The sequence below is a fragment of the Rhodamnia argentea genome, chromosome 7, assembly GCF_020921035.1.
Source record: "Rhodamnia argentea isolate NSW1041297 chromosome 7, ASM2092103v1, whole genome shotgun sequence".
In the NCBI taxonomy this organism is placed as follows: Eukaryota; Viridiplantae; Streptophyta; class Magnoliopsida; order Myrtales; family Myrtaceae; genus Rhodamnia; species Rhodamnia argentea.
Window position 1 is genome coordinate 23,494,997 of NC_063156.1, and position 23,457 is coordinate 23,518,453.

The window sequence follows — 23,457 nt, forward strand, 5'->3', positions numbered from 1 at the left end:
ACCAGAGAACCGAACTGATGGAAACTAGTCCGGTTCTAGATCTAGGGTATGCATGGTAGGTTCCACATTTCAAAAACTGAAACTTGAAATTTGAAACTTGGAACCTGGAACCCGGAACCTGGAACAAGTCTTTGTATTTTTCTTTTTCTATATCTGTGCGCGATCTTGCAGTATTCATTGGTGTTTGATTATGAGTATGTAATATGAAACTACTAGTCCGAGTTTCTATTTCCGGTGATATCTATGACTGAAACTTTTACTTTGTTAATACTTCATATTCTTCACGTGTCTAAATATGAGCTGTAATAAGTTAATTGTAGTAGTAAATGGCGGTAATTAAAGGTGATGATTCAATTGAATTGTTCAATTAAGAATCCATGTGAAACTTGAGTAGACCCCGAAACCCGTGATAAGGTAGGCTATATGTGACGTTACATATCGCCACACCCGAAGGGTTAAGCCTTTCCTACCAAACTCACACGTTCTTCTTTAATTAATTGATCTTTCAGAATACTTAGTGCATGCGGAAGACTAACAAATCAAGTCGTCCATACAGATACAAGTGCATAGAATATAAAACATCCAATGTCAGATACGCCCATTAAGGGGTATGGCCTTACATGGTTTCACTAACCATATAACACACATATCAAATAACAACATCATTCAACTAATCGATTCACAAATTTCATATTCGTATTTCGTTTATTCAACCATTCTCTATTACATATCCATACAACTGCTTCATTTAAGTACACTGTTTACATGGAAGGAGTATAACAGGGCGTAATCTACTCCGGATCCATCAACGTCATTTCCGTCCATGATCTTGCTTTCCATAATGCTTTTCCTCGTCGACTTACTCATTTGAAAAATGGTTAATCAACATGAGTAAGCCGAAACTCCTCCGCAAGTAGGATTCTTAGGCCAAACGATTAAACCAGTTATAAAATTGCAAAATTGCAACCAAAGTCACCACGACAGAATCCAAGATATTTAAAGGATAGAATTTTCGAATCAAATCAGAATTCAAGGATAGAACCAATCAGAATCTAAGGATAAACTAAATCAAAGTCATAAATAGCACGATTCGAGATCTATCAAATCAAAATCTAGAATACTCAAGAATAAAATTTCAGAACCTTAGAATATCCCAAATCAAAGCTATTACAGCCATAATAGATTGGCAAACAATGCTCACAACAGCCAAATCATAGATAATCTAGTAATAAAGACTAGAAATCTGCTTGCGTTCATAGAAACGAAGAAGAAATGACGGATAAATGAGCTCGAATAGCCCTAGGTGTGGGCGTACATCTCGGCTCGGCAAGCTTGGCGCCACCGTGGAGGAACGGCGAGCCAAAGGCGGCGACGGCATCGGCAGATATGGATGGACGGCGACGGGTGGTCTGCCAAGAGAGAGACGGTGCGGTGACAATCCAACAGAGTAATGGTGTTCTTGACGACCGTACACCAAATTAAATGACTCCACAGGTTTATATAATAGAAGCAACTGAAGATCAGTCCGATTAGGCGAGTCGCCTTGCGGCCGACCGGGCGGCTACATGTGTCCACCCATGCGTGGACTTCCTGCGCCACGTGTCATGGCGTGCGACACGCGTCCTAGCCGGACGCCACGTGTTGACACATGGCCCCCCACGCACATGCGGCCATGTGTCATATTTTGTCCCCAGTTGTCTCAATCTAGCACATATTCGATTCGATGGGACCTACATTAAACACAACATCCCTAAAAATAGTATCGGGCCAATAATAATTCCTTAAAAATGCCCCGAGTTCGGATAATAATCCCCCATAGATAATAATTCAAACTCATTAAATGCTAATCCCTTCTTAAGCAGGTGAATGTTTTCGTGTCATTACACTATAAGTTCTACAGTGTGTGAGATAAGTTTCGGATCCAAAAATTGGAGAACCGGTTTCGATAGGTAGGTTTCGGGTAATACCTGGACCGATCCCGAAACCGCTCATCCCTAACACAAATTGTGTTAAGATACACGACATGTGTTGTTCCGAACTCCAAATTTGTTTTAAGTAGTTTTTGGGGCGAAAAAGGTTGTGCAAGGTGACATGTCTAATGAATTCTGACACTGTTAGTGTAATCTTTTTCAACTAGACGTGATTTGAAGAGTGAATTGGAAATACAACACGAAATAGTCCATCGTTGTTAAACATTCTAAGTTACGGGGAAGGTTTCTCAAATCTTCCGTGCTGTGTTCTCAAAGGCGATCTCGACATTTCTCACTTCTGTTCTTCTCAAAAAGTCGAGCACAATGCCAAGAACCAACAACTGAGGTGAACATGTGCAAAGAGCAAAAGAACTTCAATGATAATACCCCCCCTTTTTTTTCCTTTCCAATTTGGATCCTTGAACTTTGCCCATCTCAGCTACTTCTATAGTTTTTTTTTTCTTGTATCGACTTCTCAACTACATCAAATAATTTTGCCCTAAAATCCAAATTGGGACCCCATGTTGGATTTTTCCCCTCTCCCACCTCCCTTGTTCATGCATATGATCCAAGGGACAAGCCAGTGGCTGGTCAAAAGGGCGGTCAAAGGAAGGGAAGGTTTCTTGTTTTTTGTTTTGTTTTTTGTCAAAGATGGTTTTCAGTTGGGAGGGAAGCAAAAGTGGCTCCATAAAGGTTCCCTAGGCTCTTAACTTATCATTTAGCAAAGAAATTGGAAGAACCCACCTTGTCCATCTTTCTTTTTAAGCAATGGCTTGGCCCATTCAAGCTGTCCACTCAAAGCTCAAAACCTCCATGGATTCATTGCATCTGCCTTCTTCCCTTCAACTTAGTATGAGATCATACAAAGAACCCTAATTATTTTGGTCAAATGAATTCTCTCCCCCAATCATTCATTCCTTGAATTGGCAACATCCATGAGATTTTGCGTGTGCTTCTCTAATCTTAAACCCGAAAAAATGAAAAAGAATGTAGGAAAAAGCAGAGGGTTTGATATTCAAGAAACAACTACCTAACTTTTCAAATATTTCTTCGTACATCTTAATGATAATAATAATAATAAAAAAAACTTCCCTAGGCAATCGGTGTGACTCATAATAATGCACGCCCCGCCCTATAGGTCGATAAATCACTTAAGATTTCTAACTCCGAAGTGATATACGGCTCTTTAGTCTCGACTTTACTTTATCTTAGATTTTTTCGTATGTCGACGGGCTACAACTGTTATTGATGTCGATTGGATAAAGTTGCTTGTTGGTAGCGGATTCTTTTTCCGTAAGAAAAATTGCAAATGTTGGCCCTTTGGGTCTACATGTATGAGTGCCGGGGCCATTGGTAGCATTGGGCATACATAATCCATTTGCAAGTGCCAAATAGAATAGACAGTCATGTGATTTCCCCGACAAGACGATTTCTCTCCACAGTTTGTTCATCATAATTCATTTGGGGATTGGCCCCACTCGATACAAGTCAATATTGGGGCTACAGGAGTTCTCTTAATGATAGTGTGAAGCTCTTGTCTTAGTTCAATGATTGAATTTGCTTTCCCTGGCTTATACGTTCGATTAGCAAAGTCTTGCCTCTTCTGACATAAGTATGCCTTGAAGTGAAGATTGTTAATCGATCCGATTGTCATGCATCGAAGCGTCGAGTCTTCGTTTTTTCAATCGCCTCGTTCGAATGGAAGCCGCTTGTGAGCATCTTTGTTACCGAGTCAATGCAATCAAACGTGAAGAAGAAAGCAACAATGCCGGTGAACTTCACTTTTACTAAACGGAGCAAGCAATGACGTTGATGCTGCTTATCTGTGAGGGAAAGAGACAAAGGTCGTCGTTATCAAGAAAGCCGAAATAATTTCATGGGCCATCTTGCGATCACTGTGTGATTATGGACATCAAGGCAGCACATCACATTCTAGTCCAATCGAGTCAAGTTTGGGGGAAATTACTAAAAAAGTCATAAACCTATTGTAATCGTGCAAATTCAATCCTAAACCTTTTTTTTTTTTCCGATTCAGTCTTAAACCTTTTGCAATTGTGTCATTTTAGTTCATCCGGTGAATTTTGACCGGTCGGCGCCGACGTGGTCTCTGGCCGCCCAACGACCAAATATTTTTTGAATTTTTTTTTATGATTTATTTTTTTTTTCTTTTCCCCTTCCCTTCCCTTCCCTCCCCACCCCAAGCTGGTTGCCATAGTCCGGCCGACCGGCCGAGGGGCAGCTAGAGAAGCCAACTCGCCCCGCCATGACGGGGGTCGACCTTGCCGACCCGGATCCGGGCTTGCAAGGTTGAGCTTCGCCCGACAATGGTGGGGCTCGTCCTCACCGACGTTGCCTCGCCCGGCAACGGCGAGGTTGACCCTTATCGTGGCAGGGCGAGTCGGCCTCTCCGGCCGCCCCTCTAGCCAATCCTCCAATTATGGCAACCGGTTGGAGGTGGGGGTGAGGGGGAAGAAGAAGGAAAAAACATAAAAAATCATAAATTTTTTTTAAAAAAATATTAAAATATTGAGTTGCCGACTAGCCGGCATTCACGTCGCACCCAGTTGGCCAAAATTCGCCGGATGTATTGAAATGGCATAATTACAAAAGGTTTAGGACTAAACCGGCAAAAAAAAAAAGGTTTAGAACCGAATTGGCACGATTGCAATAGGTCTATGACTTTTTTAGTAATTTTCCTGTCAAGTTTGTCCAAAGCAGCAATCTTGACTAATATTGGCCAAGCGTAATGAGTTATGCAGATCACGATCCCGATGATTGCAATCCTCCAATCACAACACGAATAGATGAGCGGACATGCGATGCCTTTGCCTGTGTGATGTGTCATCGGGTCACGCTCATATGTCGCGTGACTTATCAACATTGCCAAGCACTTCTAATAATGGTATCAAGCATCATTTGGAGGCAATAGATAGAGAGAACCCAAATTTGGTGAGCTCATAATACATTAGTTCTCATTGATCATGTGTGGGAACATTACAAGATTGAAGTTTTCATCTATGCCAGTATTAGGGGGGATTTTGAAAACAATCATGACAAGAAGGAAAAGAAAGAAAGAAAGAAAGAAAATGAAAATATTAGGAAGTCCAACATTTTCATGTGTTGTATGGAAAATGGTTGGGAGTAACATCCAAAGTTGCGGTCAAGTGTGCCATGTTGTGTGGAAATTGGCTTGTCTCCCTTGTCCTTCTCTGATGAGCCTCTCCAACTCTTTTGCCTCAAATGCCTTTGCTCTCTGCAACACATGAAGGTCCAACTTTGTTTGAGAAGATAAAAGAATTGGACTTCCCTCTTCAGTGATGTTAAATAATGTCATGGGGCGACTAAAATGGCGATCTTTCAATGCATACGGTGGTAAGACTCTCTGATTGCTCGAAAACCAATGATTTGAATGATCGACTCTACTAAAAAAAAAGGGGGGTTTTGAGCCGTAGGGTGGTAGACTTCATTTGCATAAGTCGTCGATGTATTAACAATTCATCAATTAGTACAGTTTGTGCTTCATGAGGATGGTTGGCTTAGGCTGGTACCTGCATACTTTCGATAGCATCGGACTCGGCATTGAAGTCATAGAATGTGCTTGCTGCAGTAAGTTTCATTGAAAGGAACTGATGCAAATAAGATGAACATGTCAATGACTTAAAAATAGCAACTTCAGGCTTCAAAAAGAGGTGGTGCTGTCTTTTCTTTCTCTCCTTTCCGTTTCTTACCTCAACCTGATTCTGTAATGACTGCACATAATTGATAATCTCATCCAACATCACCGCCAATCCCATCGTCTGCGAATGTAAGAACAAAAGGAGAACGATATGCAATCTTCAGGACACAGAGAAAGATATTCCTAGAAAGCGTTCATCAACTTCAGTTTCTTGAAATATAGTTTTTTACCTTGTAACATCCTGGAACAATATCCTGCAGACATCTCAGCCGCTCGTTGATTTTGCTTCTCCTGACCTGGTTTAAGGAACAGAGTCAATTTGACTGAAGTAGGAATTGTGGGAATATGCAAATGAAAAAGAAGAAATCGATAATCGAATGCCGCCGTTTGTTGTTTTGCTTCTAAGGATTGAAGGTAAGCTTACCCTCTCTGCTAAACTGTGGCTATCAGTGGCTTGTCCTCTCCTAGCTCTAACGTGAACCACTTCCTTCGGCCTCTCCTCCACCTTCTCAGTGTTGCCTTTGATTCTCTTTGCTCTGCCCGAACTACTGCTGCTCTGCATATATGCAACAGAGAACGACTCTTTTCAATAACCAAAACACACCCAAAACTCCAAATATGCGAAAACGGTAACTTCAGTGGTAATCGACTCAAACAAAGGAAGGATCGATTCATCAATCCCTCTTCCCTTACGTGCTTTTTCTTCCTTCCAGTGTCCAAAGGAGCAGGGGCTGATGAATTTGCAGAGCTGCTCTGCGAAACATCCAATGCCTTCCTCTTCCTACGGGGCTCGCCGTCACCGGCCACGACAGCCTGAACGACAGAGCCAGACCCACAGTTCGGCTCCTGAGGGTGAGAAAGTCCAGGGACGCTGACCGCCAGGTTTCCAGGAAAGTCAGGGGCCTGGTGAGGGAACAAGCTCTCGCTGCAAAAGCCATCCATTGGGTTCTCATGGAAGGTCAAGCTCGAGTGATCCAACACGACAGTTGGGTTCATCTCTCTGAAGTGGTGGCTCAGGAACTCCATGCTTGGATCGGTGTCCATGAAGGGGAACGATGAGGCCTTGAGACACTGCAGGTATTCTGATGCGAAATCGGCCATTGATGCTTATGGGAAGAGTATGGCACCTTTTGAAGTTTTGATACAGAGCCGAAAACAAGTGTGGAGGATTTTTGGGGGTGAGAGGCTTGTTTGTATTTATACTATGATTTGGGAGCAAATCTAGGAAAGTAAAATTTTCCATCTTTTTTTCTTGTTATCATATATTCTTTTCCCACTTCTGGTGATATAAGTGCATGGAAAAAGCTAGTATTTAGGGGCGCGCATGGTAACACTTATGCTCTAGAAATCAACTTCTGAAGAGAAGGAAATTTTTTTTTTTAAAAAAAAGTTGCTCCAAAACTACTTCTATATTAAAAAAGGAAAAAGAAAAATGAAGTTGCGTAACCAAATGAATTTATGTTCCATAAGTCGTGTTTTCAAACGGATTTCTGCTTTAGAAATACTTTCGGAACATAAATTTTACTTCTGAAGTGTTATCTTTCTCCTCTAGAAGCACTTCTGAAGCAAAAATTCTACTATAAAAGTATCGTCATGCGCCCTTTAGGAGGCCACATGGCTAATTCTATGTCCTTGGATTGTGCTTCCTTTATGGGCATTTATTTTTTTGTTATATTATTCTCTTATTTTCATTCAGGAGAAACACATGATATATCTAGAAAGGGGACCCTCCTAGAAACTTTTTGGGTCCCATTTTCAAGTACATGAAGTGTTCAAAGCTTAGGTGGAACTTCTTTTTCCTTGTTTTTCTTTCTTCCTGGACTTTGCATCATTGGTATATGAAACTCACTGAAATTTTTTGGAGAAGTTTTGAGAAGCTATAATTTTTTTTTTCCCGGCTTGATTACCTGTAAAGATTAAATGGTGTTTCAAAAAAAAAAAAAAATTGAAAAAGGGAAGGAAATCAAAATTAGAAATGGAGTCTGGGATGGCTCTCATATCCAATTTAACAAGCATGTAAGGAGCAAGATGGCCCATGTCTGTGGATTGAACATCACGACCACGCAATCTTGTCCAAGGATGCCGCTGTACATCACTGTTGAAAAACTTGCATTTGGACATGAAATGGGGCTGTCATTCCATTTGGCAGGAGCAGCTAATGTGGGAGCAATTAGGTGGTTATTATACGTGTGGAGGTGGTGTTTTTGTTTGTTGTCTTGTTTGTTTCCAATGGTTGCGTGTTGTAGTCCAAGCTTTCCCAACAGATGGGATAGTCACACACCCCAAGAAATTTGTCCTCCAAAAATAACCAGTCGAGTAATTTCGAGCAATCGGTTGAGAAGATTGCGAAAAACAAAATATGAAAAAAAAAAACAAAGACTTTAGTGGGGAAATTTTATAGGCTCGGGATTTACCTAACTAAGGTTGACTCCGGCAAAGTCATCTTATTTAAGCCCTAGGAAGGTGGAACTTTTTGAAATCGAAAATGGATTTAAGTGGGCTTGTTTTGTGTGGCTTCAAGTCATTCGATAAGCTTCACATTTTGATTATTCACTAAAGTAGATGTAATTTGTTTTGTAGCCTTTATTTATTTATTATAATTATTCTGGGTGTTTGGTTTGAAACAATTCAAAGAAAATGAGATGAAAGCCAGAATTGAAAGAACATGCAACGACCCGCACTTGATTTTTTTGTCATCTTTTGTCTTCTTTATGTGCTGCACCAACTTCTGATAATTCTGGTAAAAAGGGGAAGGGGATGGAAGAAAACAATGTAGAATTTTCGTTTGGGAGTCGCTACATGTGAGGTGCGCGTTAGGCACGTGACAGGGCATTTAATTTGAGCAATTCGAGGATGGCTGTCCTAAGATTTTTACATTTCATGATCGTCCGAGGAAATAGAAGGCCTTCCTATGTAGTTATCCTCATTTCCCCTTTTCCAAATCTTGGCCCAATAAAGAATCGAAAGATGTGGTTTTGGATTTTTAAGCGTCATTAGAACAACAATCACTAATTAACTAGTCAATTCCGGCCTAATCCTCCCCATTAGTGAAAATTGGTGCTCGTTAAGACACTTAGCTAAAAATTGTAAAGGAGAAAACAATCGAGAAACGTCGATGCAATAATGGTTTGAGCGACTCAGAGATCAGCAAATATTACTATCGGTAAGTTACCAAAGAAAAAAGTCGTAATTCCACACAAATTTACATTTCAATTCAAGGTACACGACTTTTTCAACTTTGTGAACCCTCTTTTTTTTTTTTTTTTTGGTAAGGGTCATGATAGGTTTATGATTCCAAGGCCCTTTGAATTCAGGATCGTACAATGGATTTGCCCATGCTTCTTGTTATGGCCAGCAAAGAAAGTTATCTATATAGCCAAGACCATTGAAAAGGTTAATCATTGAGTCCATCATCGATTTTGCACCGAATTTGGAAGCTACATTGAACTCCAAGGATCCTATCGATTGGTTTAGAGTGATGGAGGATTGTCCATCGCCATCTGATCAATGGAAGGATTTGATTGATACTAGTCGTACTTCAGTTCCCTTTCCTTTTTTTCCCCTTCTGGCTCTAGTATTTGCCTTTTAGTTGGCCACCCACATTGAAATCATCACCAAACCTCAATCGGGCATTCCCAATTATATATCTCAAGGATTATCCTCGGAATATCTTTATCTAGACAATTCAAACTTTTTCGGTAGTTAAGTTAATAAAGAGGAAAAAGCTTTGTGCTAAAGAAATTGAAAAAAGTTATGGGTCTAAGCTCTCTACTCTGGGTTATCTTTAAAAGTGATACATGAAATTCTAATCTGTCAAAGAGATTAATCATTTCCCTTATATGGAATAATTTTTGCTTCCAACAAGGTCCCCGTGCTTTGCCTCATTTAAAAGGAAGATGAATTTGCTCAACATAAGAAAAGAGCGGTTAGTCTTAATGAGTTTTGATGATTCAAATTAGCAACTATTGAGAATTCCAACATTTTCTTAACTCTTTCTATGTTTCGGTATATATATATCCACAACACATATATAGATTTCAATCCTACTTACTTTTTTTTTTAATCAGAAAAGAGGTAATTCATTAAACTAACTCAAAGAGTTCGAGTACAAAAGACTTGATTAGGAAATAAGTAAAGCCCATAAGGCTTTAGGCGGGCTAGCAAGCCAATTTTGAGTTAAGGATCCATTCCGTCGTGCTTTAACAATCCAATCCGCTACCTTATCGGATTTTCTACTACAGTGGGCCAATCTCAAATTTGGAAGGCCCATAATCAGAGTTTTGGCCTCAACGATAAGTAGGTCCGCTTCCCACTTGAAGTGATCTGCTCCTTGAAGGGTCTTCACAAGAGTTAAGTTATCTGACTCAATCAGAAGACTCTCGTTCGAATGTGTCTTACCCAAAAAACTTAGGGTTCCCACCAACGCCAGAGCCTCCGTCTACGCGGCTTAACTCGACCTCACTTCCATTGCGGAACCATCGATTAATTCTCCACGGCAATTCCGGCCGACACAGCTGGTGTTTCCAGCGCATTGCAATCAAATGGGCGACGGTCCATTCCATTCTTTCAATCTTTCTCAAACAGCACAATTGTAGTGGAACAATAAAAAGAAAAGAAGAGGAAAAAAAAAAAAAAACACTCTCGAAAGGCAAGTCCACTAGTGGTGAATTATTCGTGGAGATTGCGAAAGGTGATGATTTGAAGCCGATGGAAATGAAACCTCAGAACAGAACCACTCCAAGATAAACAGATGATGATGGCAACATCAGGTGAGTGCTGACTTGGAAGAAGACAATTAGACCATGACACCTGGAGTCAAATTTCTACAACAGTGCAATGGGGACATGGTAGAAAAACGAATTAGATTTATGTCGAGTGTGTAAAGAACTGTTGTTAAAAAAAGATAGCGATCTTTCCCGGAGCGCGATTACTGGAGCAATTATGATCTGGAAGTCGATCCGGGACATGTGTCGGGATCTATTATGCCATAGTCATGAGGCGCACAATGTACATTTTTAATTTTTAATAAGTACATTTTTTTATTGCGAATAATTGTTAAATTGAAAATGCAGGGACAAAAATTTGATCCACAGATGAAAGGGTCCCATCAGCTTTCGACGAGATATCATTTCTCGAAGAATCTGTTCCATCTTGAGAGCATTATGGAATTGATTTAGGACAGCTTGAGCCTTGGAATGATCATCCTCCTCAGTCATCTGAAACAGTACAAGGTTGGCTGGGCCTGAAGATGGAATGTCACCTGAGCCCAAAAATATGTTGGGCTGGATTTCATGGGCCGAACAACGACTTGGGCCTTATGTAGCCAGGTCCAGATCATCAGCCTCGCCGCCCAGTGGCCGCCACTAGGCCCGAAAGTCGAATGGTCGGGCTTAAAATGGGGCACTGCATCGAGGAGCCGGTCCCCTTGCTTGGCTTCAGGGAGTAGCAAGCAACTTCTTTTCGTTTTTTCCCCCCAATGCCTAGAGTAATTTACCACGAGGTCATAAGAAGGGGTGCATTAGAAAGAGAAGGTATTCCAAGAACCTAATTCATGTACTCAATTCAATCCGGTCCGTCCGATGTGGCAGGACTCGCGCGGGACTTATGTGGGACCCACCATCTTCGAGTGGTCCGATTCGGTTTGGTATACGTAAGTACCGCACTCATATAATAGTTTCTTATATAAGACATAATCGTGACATCTAAACTCTTTAGTCAGAGGTTTGCTGTGTCGGGAATGCTTTTGATGCTTGTAGATAAAAAATCTCCACACACCCTTTTGTTCTCCTCGTGCATAGCATTCTCTCGTTTGCTTGATCGAGAAGAATTGAACGAGAAATGATGAAGAACTTGGTGTGAGCCTGAAGCTTTTGCACAATCCTTAAGAGCCCAAACAGAAGTACTCAAAACATGAATGTTCACAAAACAAAATCAGAAATTATGTTCTTCTTCTTCTTCTGCTTCTTCTTCTTCTTCCTCCATCTTTTTTTTTTTTCCTCTCATTGTCTCGTGCTTTCCTGGGATCATCATTGACAGTGTAACCCAACAAAGCAACCTTGGTCCCGAATTTGCTTTTGCAAAAGCGAAAGTTGGAGTTACTTCATCTCTCATGCCAAAAGATGGAGCTTTTGCCCCCAGTAAACGGAAAGGGGAAAACTCATAGCCCATCTCTATCAAAGACTGCATTTTCCATTCACTCCTGCTATGCCTTTTGTCCACAACCTTGCCCATCATCGATTCGCCTGCGACTAGAAGGTATGTTTAGCTGGAGAATGTCCGCCAACTGTGCATGAATCATATAAGCCTCTCTCTGTCTGTCTGTCCGCCTGTCTGAGTTATCCAATGTCACCTTAACCACAAGGGACTATTGCATACTTAGAAGTTAGGAGGCTGAGCGTAGAAGTCTTGAGACTCGAAGGTATATAACTTAAGACGCATTTTCTTTCTAACCGATGGCGCGCGTGTGAAGTCACTGCTCGACTCAATTCAAGTACACACGTGATGGTGGTTTGTCTAAACATTCAACTGAGGCAACTGTCGACTTGTAAATGAACATGTGATAACCGTTACCGCAGCAAGATTGATGCCATGAATAGTGAGAATCAAATCCGTGGAGATTGCGTTGTTCAGGGGTTTTGGACATTGGTTACTCATGTGTCCTACCTATGCTTTCATAACTCTGTTGTCCGAAGGAATGAGCGAATACTTCTTTGCCAGAGAAAATTTAAGCCAATAGTTTCTGTCTCTCTCTCCTTCTCCTTTCATGAACTGAACTTCCCCACGCTGCAAGCTGACAAAATATTTTAGAAAATAGGACTAAACATGTCCAAGAAGAAGATAAAAATGGTTGTCTGTGGATACGATAGCCATTGGGTACCAGCATCGAACCCTACCACCCATACCAAACACCAAACAGGTCACCCATCAAAATCAATTTGATCCACTCCCACCCTTACACTGATCACTTTAGATTTCTCCTTTTCTTCAGCCCAACTTCATTCTCTCCTCTTTTCTGGGTTCTAGAGTGGAAGGAACAGACACCCTTTTGAGAGATTTGTCCAAAGTGAATTATTGTTGATCACCAAGATCTTGTGCAAGGAGGGTAGAGATCCATTTCTCTTTATCTTGAATTGAGTACAGTAATGCTGGCAAGATGTAATGTAAGTGCGAAACACAATGTGGGAAGATAGACTCTTGATGGGGAAAGAGGACAAACGACATCATAATGCCAACCGCCAAGGATTGTACTTGGGAGCATCCTGAGGATTATCCCATTCCTCCAAAGGCAAGGCGGTCCATTGCATTGCAAAAACTAGATCATCTGCGCCCCCTATTTGAGGCTCACATGATCTGGCGGTTGTGATTATCTCAATGAAATTACAAGCAGGTGGGTGTGAATTTTATCGGCATTCAGCAATGGTACAAACAGGGCGGGCGCAACTTCTATTAGTTTGCAAACATATTCCGCGAGCGACCTACTCTCGAAAGCTTGCCAAAAGAAAGAAGGTATGACCTTTCTTTAGATCAAGCATATCTCTAGCTATACCGTGAAGATTATGGACAGATATGCTCCAGGAATTCAAATGATTTCACAAGCTAAGTATGACTTCTTAGGAGAGATTACAAAGGCAGTGGAGTGTACTTCTCCTTCGGTGGTCCACCATAAACAGGCCAAAAAGAATGGCTTGCATACAAAGAAATGAAGACAAATTGAGGATCATAATCACTCAGTGTTTCACCTCAAGGGGAAAATGAAAATGATATCTCAAGTATCTTAGTGCAGGTTTTGTTAATAATTATGCCGTGTGCTGAGAACTCAGTTGAATAATGCAGAAGGAAAGAAATTATTTCGTGGGGTCTTGCAAAATTTAATGTTATATCCATCAGGCCTCCATGATGAAGGATATGGGTCCTCCCTCCACAGATACTTACAAATCTCCACGTAACCTAATCCAATCAAATGCCTGCTTATCAAGAAAACTTATATTCATGTCAACAATGGGCTGTTTCATTCTAGTCACACACCAGAATAAATTGTTTGAAATAAGTCGTAGATCGACTGTATGTATATGAAATATGCCGGCGTGGATTGAATCAAGATGTGTAACAACTTGAAGTTTATATCACGTTTGTGAATTGACCTGGTCAGTCCCAAAAAAAAAAAAAAAATTAGTTGTGGTGGATTTATATACAAACTCTGATGCTGGTAATGGTTGGTGTATCTCATACCATTATTTTAGGCCATGACAAGGTTTGTCTTGTAAAGAAAACCTATGACATGTCTAGGGCACCCTCCTCCAATGCATTTCATCTCCAAGTGGTGTTTTTTTTGCTTCACCGAGATGCTGCTGTCATGTTCTTTTGGATGTGCTTGGCAACATCTCTTTAGTTTATAATTTCATGGGACGAAGTCAAGATAGAATGATCTGAAGGGAAAAGAAAACCCTTTTACCCATAGATGCTCCTTCATTGAAAAACAGAACAAAGTGGAAAACTTGTCAGTGAAGCAAAGATCTATTGTCAAGGCTCTTGAGTCTTTGAGTCTGTTGGTCTGGTAAGCTATATGCTTCACCAAAAAGTCAAATTGAATAAAAAATAACCTAGGAAAATCTTTCAAGAATGAACCAGGAAAACAGACATCATAGAAAGAACCATGTAATTGAATGTAGCTGCTAGTGACTAGGATGAATGAATTTTGTGTTAGGTTTGGTACATCAAACCGTAAATGAAAGTATTACTGTTGGAGACTTCGCGAACTCTGATCACTTGGCTTTGCAATGTACACGAACCGGAAGATTTAAGGTCAAAAGTTACTCACCTCATATTATTCATCCTTCTTTCTTCCATTAGAAAGTAGAGAAAAGAAATGCAAAATTTGGGTAGTCAATGCTGCAAATCAACTATGAAGACTAGAAACATTTGGTCAGGATTCTCTGAACAGCACCAGCCACACTTACTCTTGGTCTCATTTGCATGGCAATGACTAGGCATATACAAGAATACCAACTAAAGCAGATACGTTTCACTGTGTTGAGGCTTGAGAGGGATTAATATTGAACATCAATGTCATATGTTAAGCCGACTGTACATGTTCCTCGTTTGTTTTTTCTTCCTCTATTGATTAGCGAAAGAAAAAAAATGCGCGGGTGGTTTATGTTGTACTAGTGTGAGATGCTCGATTTGAACCGCTGTTTCAATATGAAAAGAGGCAAATTGAAAGGCAAGCAAACATGGTAATGCTGTCATAAATAAATATCAGAAAGGCCCAGAGGATGAAATCAATGAAAAGATTGATCCACCTAAAAAAGCATTGAAGTGGTGAACAAATAACCGGACTATTTTGTTCAAGAATCTAGAAAACAGAGACATGGAACAATCGATCTTTCATCTCATTAAATTCCTTGAAAGCTAAAAAACAGAAGCTTTAGGGAAAAGAACAATAGCTCAGGTCGGTTGTTGAAATGGCAAGTCCCATAAGTCAATTTACATGATGAGGAGTAATCTCATGCCTGCTGTGCCGTTCCATCTTTCATTACAAAAAAAAAAAAAAAACACAGAGACAACAAATGAAGGTCGACATGACACTTGACTTTTCTGTTTTCTTTTTGCCTTTGCTTTTGGGTTTCTTTATTTTTTTTGACAGTTGCTTCTAAGGCCAACCAAAATGCTTGCCATGAATTTCGCCATGATTTTCCTGAAAATTGTGGCCTTTTGATTACGTGCCGTTCATATTAAGCGCGTCTTAAGGTTCCCTACTTCAACGGGCGGCACTAATCATCTGTTGTTAGAGCTCTAATGAACTTTATTCTTACATCGTTTGTACCAGCAGAGGCCTCATAACAATTCCAAGTCTCTCTCTTCATCGTTCAGAACATATATGGTGCCTCAAACTTAGAGGAAATATTGAGGAAATATGTATATATAAACCTCTTGCCCAGGCCACTTGCTTCTTCTCCTCCTCTGACGGCAAAGAGAAAATTCCCACCTCCTTCATTCAGAGAATCAAGAAACCTGAGACTCTGGTCTGGTTTAAAAATGTTCTCACATCCCCGTGGCATCTTCAAGCTTCTGAGAAGTTTCTCCTCGACGAAGTCCTGTTTGCTCCAAACTTCCACTTGTGCTTGACATTCTTGATAAATCTCAAATTTTCCTCAGCCAACATCTTCTGATTCTTCCAGCTTTCGACAGTCAAGGGATGTGCTCAGAAATAGGTAGTCCTCCTCGTGTGTCATTTTCATATGATCCGGGGCCAAGAGATAGCACAACAGGGGAATCCATCAAGGCTGGATCAGGTTCCTTCTGCCTTTCGGACAGGAACTCCGATTTCGAGTTCAGCATCTGTCAAAGCTTTGACTATGAATCTTCTTCGGCTGACGAGCTTTTCGCGAATGGAATGATTCTTCCTGTCCAGATTCAACAGAGAAACAACACTGCTACTCCAAATGGGACTTCAAAACGTGAAGGTGAAGCACTTCCTTCTTCTTTACTTCCTCCAATCCCATGTCCTCCAAGTGATGAGACCAAAAAGAAAGCAAGCATAAAGGAGATCGCAGTGTCAAGCTTGGACTCAGAGGAAAAGTCCATCTCCAAGTCTTTTTGGGGGTTCAGGAGGAGTTCAAGTCTCAACTCAGAAGGCGTGCAAAAAAAGAGCTTGACCTGTTCATTCCCACTTTTGTTGAGAAGCAATTCGACCGGCTCGGCTCCAAATCCCAAAAAAGCACCACAGAAGCAACCATCTATTCCATTGCCAAAATCACCGTCGTTGTCGTCTTCTTCTTCATCATCGACATCATGCTTTTCTTCAAGTAATGTGAATTCAAGGCCTCAAAAGCCTCCATTGAAGAAGAATCACAGCCACGGAACATACTATGGGCACAGATTTAGAATTAGTCCAGTATTGAACGTTCCAACTCCTTCCATTTCGAAAGGGACCGCTAATTTCCTAGGTTTGGGTTCGTTTCTGCGGAGTGGAAAGGATAAGAAGATTAGGAGATGATTTTGGTGACTGCATTTTACTAGTCTTCCTTATCTAACATATGTGTACTCATGTTTGGCTTATATAATCCCCAGTTGATTGTGATCAGAACAAACCAGAAACAAGAAAGAACAGGAATAACAAGAAGGATCATAGATAAGCTAAGGAAGAGATAGAGAGAGATCAAAAGAGAGACAACATAGAATCTTGGAATGTTGATATCTAAGGAATTGTCAACCCCTTGTTTCAGGGCTGTCTGCTGTCCTGTTTGCTTTCTGATTTCTCTTCATTCCATGGCTCTTTCAAATTTTTTCCTTCCTTTTTGGGTGTTTGCGTATATTTTAAAAGGTGCTTTTGGACTTTGGTTTGTCATTGGAGGTATTTTTGTTTATTTATTCACTATGGATCTTTCTCTGTGAGAATGCCTTTTGGTTTAGGTCACCTTCTCCCTGTGTCATAGGTTGGTTTGACAATGTAACAAATCCAGAAGAATGGTTTTGCTTTTTGTGATTTCTTGTCTGCGTTAGCTTTAGCTGATAGATAATGTGAGCTAATGATGGAAATTGGTCCGGCACTTTTTTGACTAATTCAACACTCCTGAAGAAATATCAGCATGTTAGGAGGAAAATTTTTGCTTATAAGTTTCGATAATCGACAGTTAGGCAAGAAAAAGGTTGCCCGACTAGTAGCTACCTGTGGAAATCTTCACCGAGTCATAACAATCCAGCAGTTATTCCACAAAAATTTCTACAGTCCAGTGCCAAAAAACGCAGGATAGCATCCCATAAGAACAACTTTTTCTCAATGTGACAGTAGTTTCTATAACGTGCAGTGATATAATGTTAATGCATGAACAATAGATGGGCTTGGGGGCCCAGTAAAATGGACAAGCCCATGTGACTTTTGATGATGCTGGTTCTTGTGTTTCAAAGTTGTCAACTACTGAGTACAGAACACAATTCCCCCAAAAGAAGAGTAGGAAGATGGTGCTTTTTTGAAGTTTGAAGCACATGGGTCACTTCCTACATATTGACAAGCCTGGACCGAGGAAATTTTCTCAATCTCGAGATGGTCCAGGTCGCTTGGTTAATGTTGTGCAAAAGAGTGCCTTGTACACACGGCAGTTCGATGATCCGCTCTACTCTCGCACTCTAATGGACGACTTAAGAGTGCCTGTACCAAGTTTGATTCTTCGTTCCACCCACCAGTTTGGCGTATCCGTGCAACCGTTTCGCATGGTGCTGGTAATAAGACATTACTTCCATCTCACAGATAATGGTTAGACTTTATGATTCCGGTAGTAATGATCTTCCAAACTCAAGACTTGTGGGGGAGAGATTTCCGGGTCTTTGTTCTCACAAGGATGATTTGCAATTGCATTCAAAGAGCTTTGAAAGGACAATTTGATACGTACTATTTATATAGGGCCTGGAAATGTTGGCACGACTGGTTTGGCGAGTTAACCAAGGTACTTAGCTTCCCCAGGAAAAATGGAAAACCGCACAAACATAAGAATCCTTACTCCTCTGAGCGCACCGGTAGCTGACCTGCAATGATGACGAGATCCAATAAAATGTCGTTCGACTTTTTTACCAGATTTGATACAGTTATAGGAGTTTGCAAACAAAAGAATCGGCACATCGAAGTTTATATAGGCACTCCTAGGGCTTAGAACTTCATACTTTCTCTGTCGAAAGCTGGCACACGGATGATCAGTTCCTCTGCTAGGGAAGATTACTGAGATGGACCCGGGGGGTTTTATCTTAGGTGCACCCGATAACAGCTCCTTCGACAACACCCCTATTAACGCATCATAGCAGCAGAATTTTCTAAGTTCTGATATCTTTATCAATTAAGAGTTTTGAGATTTACATGACCGCTCGATAAGTCCCAACTAGGTAGCAGAGCATGCAACATGAAATTGGTAAAATAGACTCAGCGGACCTGATTCATCCATGATTACAATATCTTCATATTTATTTCAACTAACGGGAAGCAGCATATAAGTTTCATGCATCAAGAAGTATAGTCCCATTCCTGAACTGAGGTCATTGGATTCCATGCAAGTAACCAAGGAGCTGAAGCTTTTCATGGTGGTCATTAATCGAGGATGCCAACAGCGAAAAGCCTACAAGTTCTTCCATGAGTTATACATTCCAATTATTAGAATATTTCTCCTTCTGGGTCCCTCTGCCAGTTGAATTTTGTTAACTCCAAGAGACCGATAGAAGATGCTTGGATAGGAGAGAAAGCTAGAAAGAACGAATTGAATTCTGTTATCATACAAATTAGCGGATATGTCTCCATCCATGTCAAAGACTCTGTTTCCCAACAAGCTTTCTTTAGTCTATCCTCTTACTTTACTCATTTTAATCACTAACCCTGCAAGTCTAGAATGGAAGAGTTCCAGCAGAACTTGTGAAACTAAAGATACTAACACAACTAGAAGCTTTAAATAGATTTAAAAGGGCAACGTTGTTTGTGCAATGATGACTACCAGCACCACAAAAATATGATTAGGAAGTTCATGAGACCAAAAGGATTCATCGACCAGTCATTTTCTCTGAGAAAAGAGCATCCCATGGCCGAGACTGTGGTATCAATGTTAGTAGAGAGGCTGGCCGACCTGCTTGTCGGAGAAGCGAAATTGTGGTGTGGTTTAAGCGGCCAGCTCGAGGATCTTTGCATCAAACTTAAGTGGATGCAAAGATTCTTTAGAGACACAGATGCGAGGCAAGATGAACGCGAAATGATTCGAGCCCACGTGGTGATGATCAGAGAAGTTGCCTACGATGATGCTGCGGACATCATCAACATTTTGCCTTCAAAATCCCATCACAAAAGAACAGCAGCCTCAGGAAGTCCCTCAAGAGGCACTCTTGTGTTTTTAAATAATTAGTTGAATTCCACCAGCTTGGATCTGAAATGGAGGCTATTAAGTCCAAAATCTCTAACTCTACCCTCCATTTTATTCAATACGGTATGGAAACCTACAGATGAATGAGAAGCCTCGGATGGCACATACAAAAAGCACCCGAGTCGAGACGATTGTATTCTCATAATGAGGAGGATGTCATTGGGTTCGAAGAAGACATTAAGAAGTTGGTGGAAGAGTTGCTGCATGAAAAGAGAACTTGCCCCGTGGTTGCGATATGTGGCATGAGGGGTCTTGGGTAGACCACAATAGCTAAGAAATTTTACCACAATGTGAATGTGAGGATTATTTTGATTGCTTTGCTTGGGTTTATGTATCTCAACAATGCCAAGCAACCCATGTTTTAAGATGAATGTCGTATAAGCTAATCTCTTTTTCAGATGTTGGGAGGGGTCAAAGCTCGAAACTGACAAATGAAGAGCTGGTGAAGGAAATTACCAAATTCTGGAGAAGAAGAAATAATTGGCGATCCTTGACGACACCTGGAGTGTCGAGGCTTGGAACCGCTTAAGTCCCGCCTTCTCGTTAAGGAACGGACGAAGCAAAATCTTGATCACTATTCGTGTAAAAGAAACGGCAAAAAAATTGCAGATCCAGGATTTCTCATCCACGAGCCCTGGAGTTTGGATGAGGAACAGAGTTGGCAGCGGCTCCGGAAGAAAGCATTTCCACCAAGGGATGAGCCAGGCGCTCCCACTAATTACAAAACCATCATCATCTGGCATAGGATTAACTTTCTTTCAATTTCATTAATTCAAACTTGATTAAGGAAAGTATTGGCATACGATTAATTATTTTACGGGGCTTGTGTGCATTGTGTGCATATAAAACATAATTTAAGCAGCATAATAAATCGCCGCAGCATACATGCCAGATCTTGATGCTTTCTTGCTTATGACTACATTGATTCACCATCCACTTCTGCAGTCGAACTCCTACGATACTAGACAGCATATGACACAAACAGAGATGTAATAGATTTTTTTCAAGTTTTCCTACATTTGATTCACAGTAAACTCTTTGAATAGAAATATCCTAAAACAGAACAATATCCTCTAGAAAAATATCTTACTTGACCGAGTGCGCATATTCTGATTCTGTTTCCTTCCTAGAATTACAGGTCGACATGAACATTGTGGAGTTGGGGAAGAAAATGGTTAGAAGATGTGCTGGTCTACCATTGGCTATTACTGTGCTGGGAGGTTTGCTTTCAAGAAAGCGTTCAATTCACGAGTGGGAATTGGTAAATGAAAGCCTAAATTTACACCTAAGAGGGAAAAGCTATGATGAATTCTCGGAGTATCCAAAGTTTTAGCTTTAAGCTACCAGGAACTTCCATATCGACTGAAACAATACTTCCTATATCTGAGCCATTTCCCGAAGGATTCCGACATTCTTATGAGGACATTGATTCGGATATGGACAGCAGACAGTGTAGTGTCTGAAGACGCAACCATGGAGAAATGGAAGATACAGCAGAGACCTATCTGTATGAGCTCATAGATAGGTGCATGGCTCAAGCGGCAAAAGTTGGTTCTACTGGAAGGTTCAAAGTGAGAAGCCTCCATGACCTTATGCAAGATGAATGCCTCTTAAATGCGAAGGCAGAAATTTTTTGACGTCAATTATCAACAAAATGAAAGCAAGTCAGTGGAGTATACAACTTACTCCATGCCTCCCACGTTGGCAGCAAATGGTGGACTCCAAAAGCTTGCAATCAGTGCGGAACAGAAAAATTGTGAATTTGTTATCCCCTCTCTCACGAGAATGGGAGCATGTTCCCACCTGCAGATCCTCCTGTACTCTCAAGCAAGAAGGTTCATAGTGAATGTTGGCAGCTAAATCATGTCTTCAACAACTTCAAATTGCTTAGTTTTGGAACCTGAAGGCATGGAAAGTCCTGTACCATTGAAGTTACCCAAAGACATAGGAAGGTTGATTTGCTTTGAGATTTGTTTGTAACATTAATATCGTATCACTAGAATTACCATCAGCCATAGGAAACTTGAAGTTTCTGCAGACCCTAAACTTCAAAGATTGGCAGCTAAAGCGTGTTTTCAGCAACGTCAAATTGTTTGAGAGTCTTGGACCTTGAAGGCATGGAAAGTCCTTTACCTTTGAAGTTTCCCAAAGACAGGAAAGTTGATTCACTTGAGATTTTTAAGTTATCATAACATCAGTATCGTATCACTAGACTGACCATCATCCAAAGGAAACTTGAAGTTTCTACAGACCCTAGACTTGAGCAAGGACTCACTTGCAGCAGTACTAAATGTTATAATATGTCTCGAGTTTAAGCCCGAAGCGGAAACTGTGAAGATTCCAAATCAAATATTTGCGGATATCCGAAATCGAGCAAAGGAAAATATATACGTAATCAACTTATGAATTAAAGTTGGTTGTGCGTTGGTGTATTTGCTCAAGAAACGTAAAAGCCCAATGTAGAGTTGGACTCGGTCAACGTGCGTCAGCCAAAGAAAGAAGGAAAATACATGGAACTTCCAGGTTGGATTCGGCCAAAGAAAAGATAAAATAAGAAAGTCAAAGTTTGAGATTTTGTTGACCTTATCTTGGATTCCGTTTCCAGTTTGTTGTGGCTATCTTCACGATGGAAATCTGCACTTTCTTTGGCGGTGGGTTTAATATAAATGCTTCTCAAGTTTGCTTTACGGATGACTTTCGAAAAGAGTCCTGAAGCGCCGTTCATTGAGTGCTTGGCAAGGGTTTACATTCGTTGGTTTTGTTCGCGGAATTACATCAAGAATTCAAGTGTCGAAGCCGATTAAATCTTGAGGTTAGATTTGTGTAATTCCTTTACGAGTTTGAGAGATTGTTTCGTTAGGAATTGGGGGCTAAACACCGTGTGCGTTCTTGAATATAATTGGGGCTGGGAAAACACCGAGAGTGTTTGAGTGACTCGAGTGTGGTTCTATAATCTCCGTGTATCGCTCGTTCTATAGTGGAATTCATGCTGCTCTCCCCGTGGACGTAGGTCTCTACGACCGAACCACGTACATCTAGTGTCCGATTTATTTTCTTGTTCTGTCTATTTTATTGTTCGATCGCTTGTTCCGCGCAACACTAAATGTGATCTGGAAGATCGAAGGTCTGAGAAACTTATATTTACCTGGGTATTTTATAATTAACCTGCAGATATTGGTGAACTTTCCAGCAGAGATGAGTCCGGTAATGGACCTCCTCAAGTTGACCAATCTTAGAAAGCAGGAACTAAGTAACCCTAGATATTTCAATGAGTTGTGTAAAAGCTTCAAGACATCAGGAACAACATTAAGCCGTCTCCGATTCTTGTCATTGAAGAATACTTCCCAGGGATTCATTGGAGAGATCAACTTAACGGAAGTCCTATTGGGTTGTCCTCACATTCACGAGTTGCATGTGGAGTGTAAGCTAAAGAACTTACCGATGCCGAACCAATTCCCTCCACGTATCACCAAATTAACCTTTGAGGATTCTGAACTTGAGGAATATCCAATGCCCATATTAGGGGAGCTGCCAAACTTGAAGATTTTTTTTTTTACTAACAAGGCATGCCTATCAAGGAAACGAAATGGTTCGCAGTGGCAGCAGTTTTCCCCTACTCAAGTCTCTAGTCCTAAATTACACGGACAACCTAAAGGAGTGGAAGATGGATAAGGGATCAGTGCCTTGTCTCTCCCGACTAGAAATTTCCAATTGCGACAAGCTAATGTCTCTCCTGCAGGAACTAGAGTTGCCACTTGCCTTCAAAACTAGAAATGAAGTACATGCCTTTCCAGTTCAAGAAGTTCGACAGAGGAGGTAAAAATGCACCAGGCAGTGCTGTGAACAATGAGATTTTCTCCAGGTAAAAATTTTAGCAGTTGTTCATGAAACTATCTTGTAGAAAGCCCACCTCAGACAA

At 40.8% G+C, this 23,457-nt stretch overlaps 2 protein-coding genes across 3 annotated transcripts; one reads left to right on the forward strand and one right to left on the reverse strand.

Moving 5' to 3' along the window:
* Positions 1-4,910: 4,910 nt before the first annotated feature.
* Positions 4,911-6,800, reverse strand: LOC115734662 (transcription factor BEE 3-like). The gene is made up of 6 exons (XM_030665540.2): positions 6,340-6,800; positions 6,071-6,202; positions 5,877-5,942; positions 5,699-5,767; positions 5,519-5,596; positions 4,911-5,223 (listed from the first exon to the last, which is right to left on the reverse strand). Exons 1-6 carry the CDS (start codon positions 6,745-6,747, stop codon positions 5,131-5,133), a joined length of 846 nt encoding a protein of 281 aa, XP_030521400.1. The 5' UTR covers positions 6,748-6,800; the 3' UTR covers positions 4,911-5,130.
* An 8,728-nt stretch (positions 6,801-15,528) lies between these two features.
* LOC115734663 (vitellogenin-2-like) lies at positions 15,529-17,125 on the forward strand. 2 transcript variants are annotated; one of them, XM_048282069.1, is made up of 3 exons: positions 15,529-15,737; positions 15,835-16,647; positions 16,717-17,125. In XM_048282069.1, exons 1-2 carry the CDS (start codon positions 15,682-15,684, stop codon positions 16,640-16,642), a joined length of 864 nt encoding a protein of 287 aa, XP_048138026.1. In that variant the 5' UTR covers positions 15,529-15,681; the 3' UTR covers positions 16,643-16,647; positions 16,717-17,125. The 2 variants fall into 2 exon arrangements, with proteins under 2 accessions (XP_048138026.1, XP_048138025.1); XM_048282068.1 differs by having other exon boundaries at positions 15,532-15,737; positions 15,835-17,125.
* The last annotated feature ends 6,332 nt before the right edge of the window (positions 17,126-23,457 follow it).

Bases quoted from the DNA above. Each gene is read 5' to 3' on its own strand.
- LOC115734662 (XM_030665540.2), bottom strand. From the start codon at position 6,747: ATGGCCGATTTCGCATCAGAATACCTGCAGTGTCTCAAGGCCTCATCG. The intron at 5,597-5,698 runs GTAAGAAACGGA...TATTTGCATCAG, and splicing joins CATTACAGAATCAGGTTGAG to TTCCTTTCAATGAAACTTAC. The intron at 5,224-5,518 runs GTACCAGCCTAA...CATGTGTTGCAG, and splicing joins ATGCTATCGAAAGTATGCAG to AGAGCAAAGGCATTTGAGGC.
- LOC115734663 (XM_048282069.1), top strand. From the start codon at position 15,682: ATGTTCTCACATCCCCGTGGCATCTTCAAGCTTCTGAGAAGTTTCTCC. The intron at 15,738-15,834 runs GTCCTGTTTGCT...AGCTTTCGACAG, and splicing joins AGAAGTTTCTCCTCGACGAA to TCAAGGGATGTGCTCAGAAA.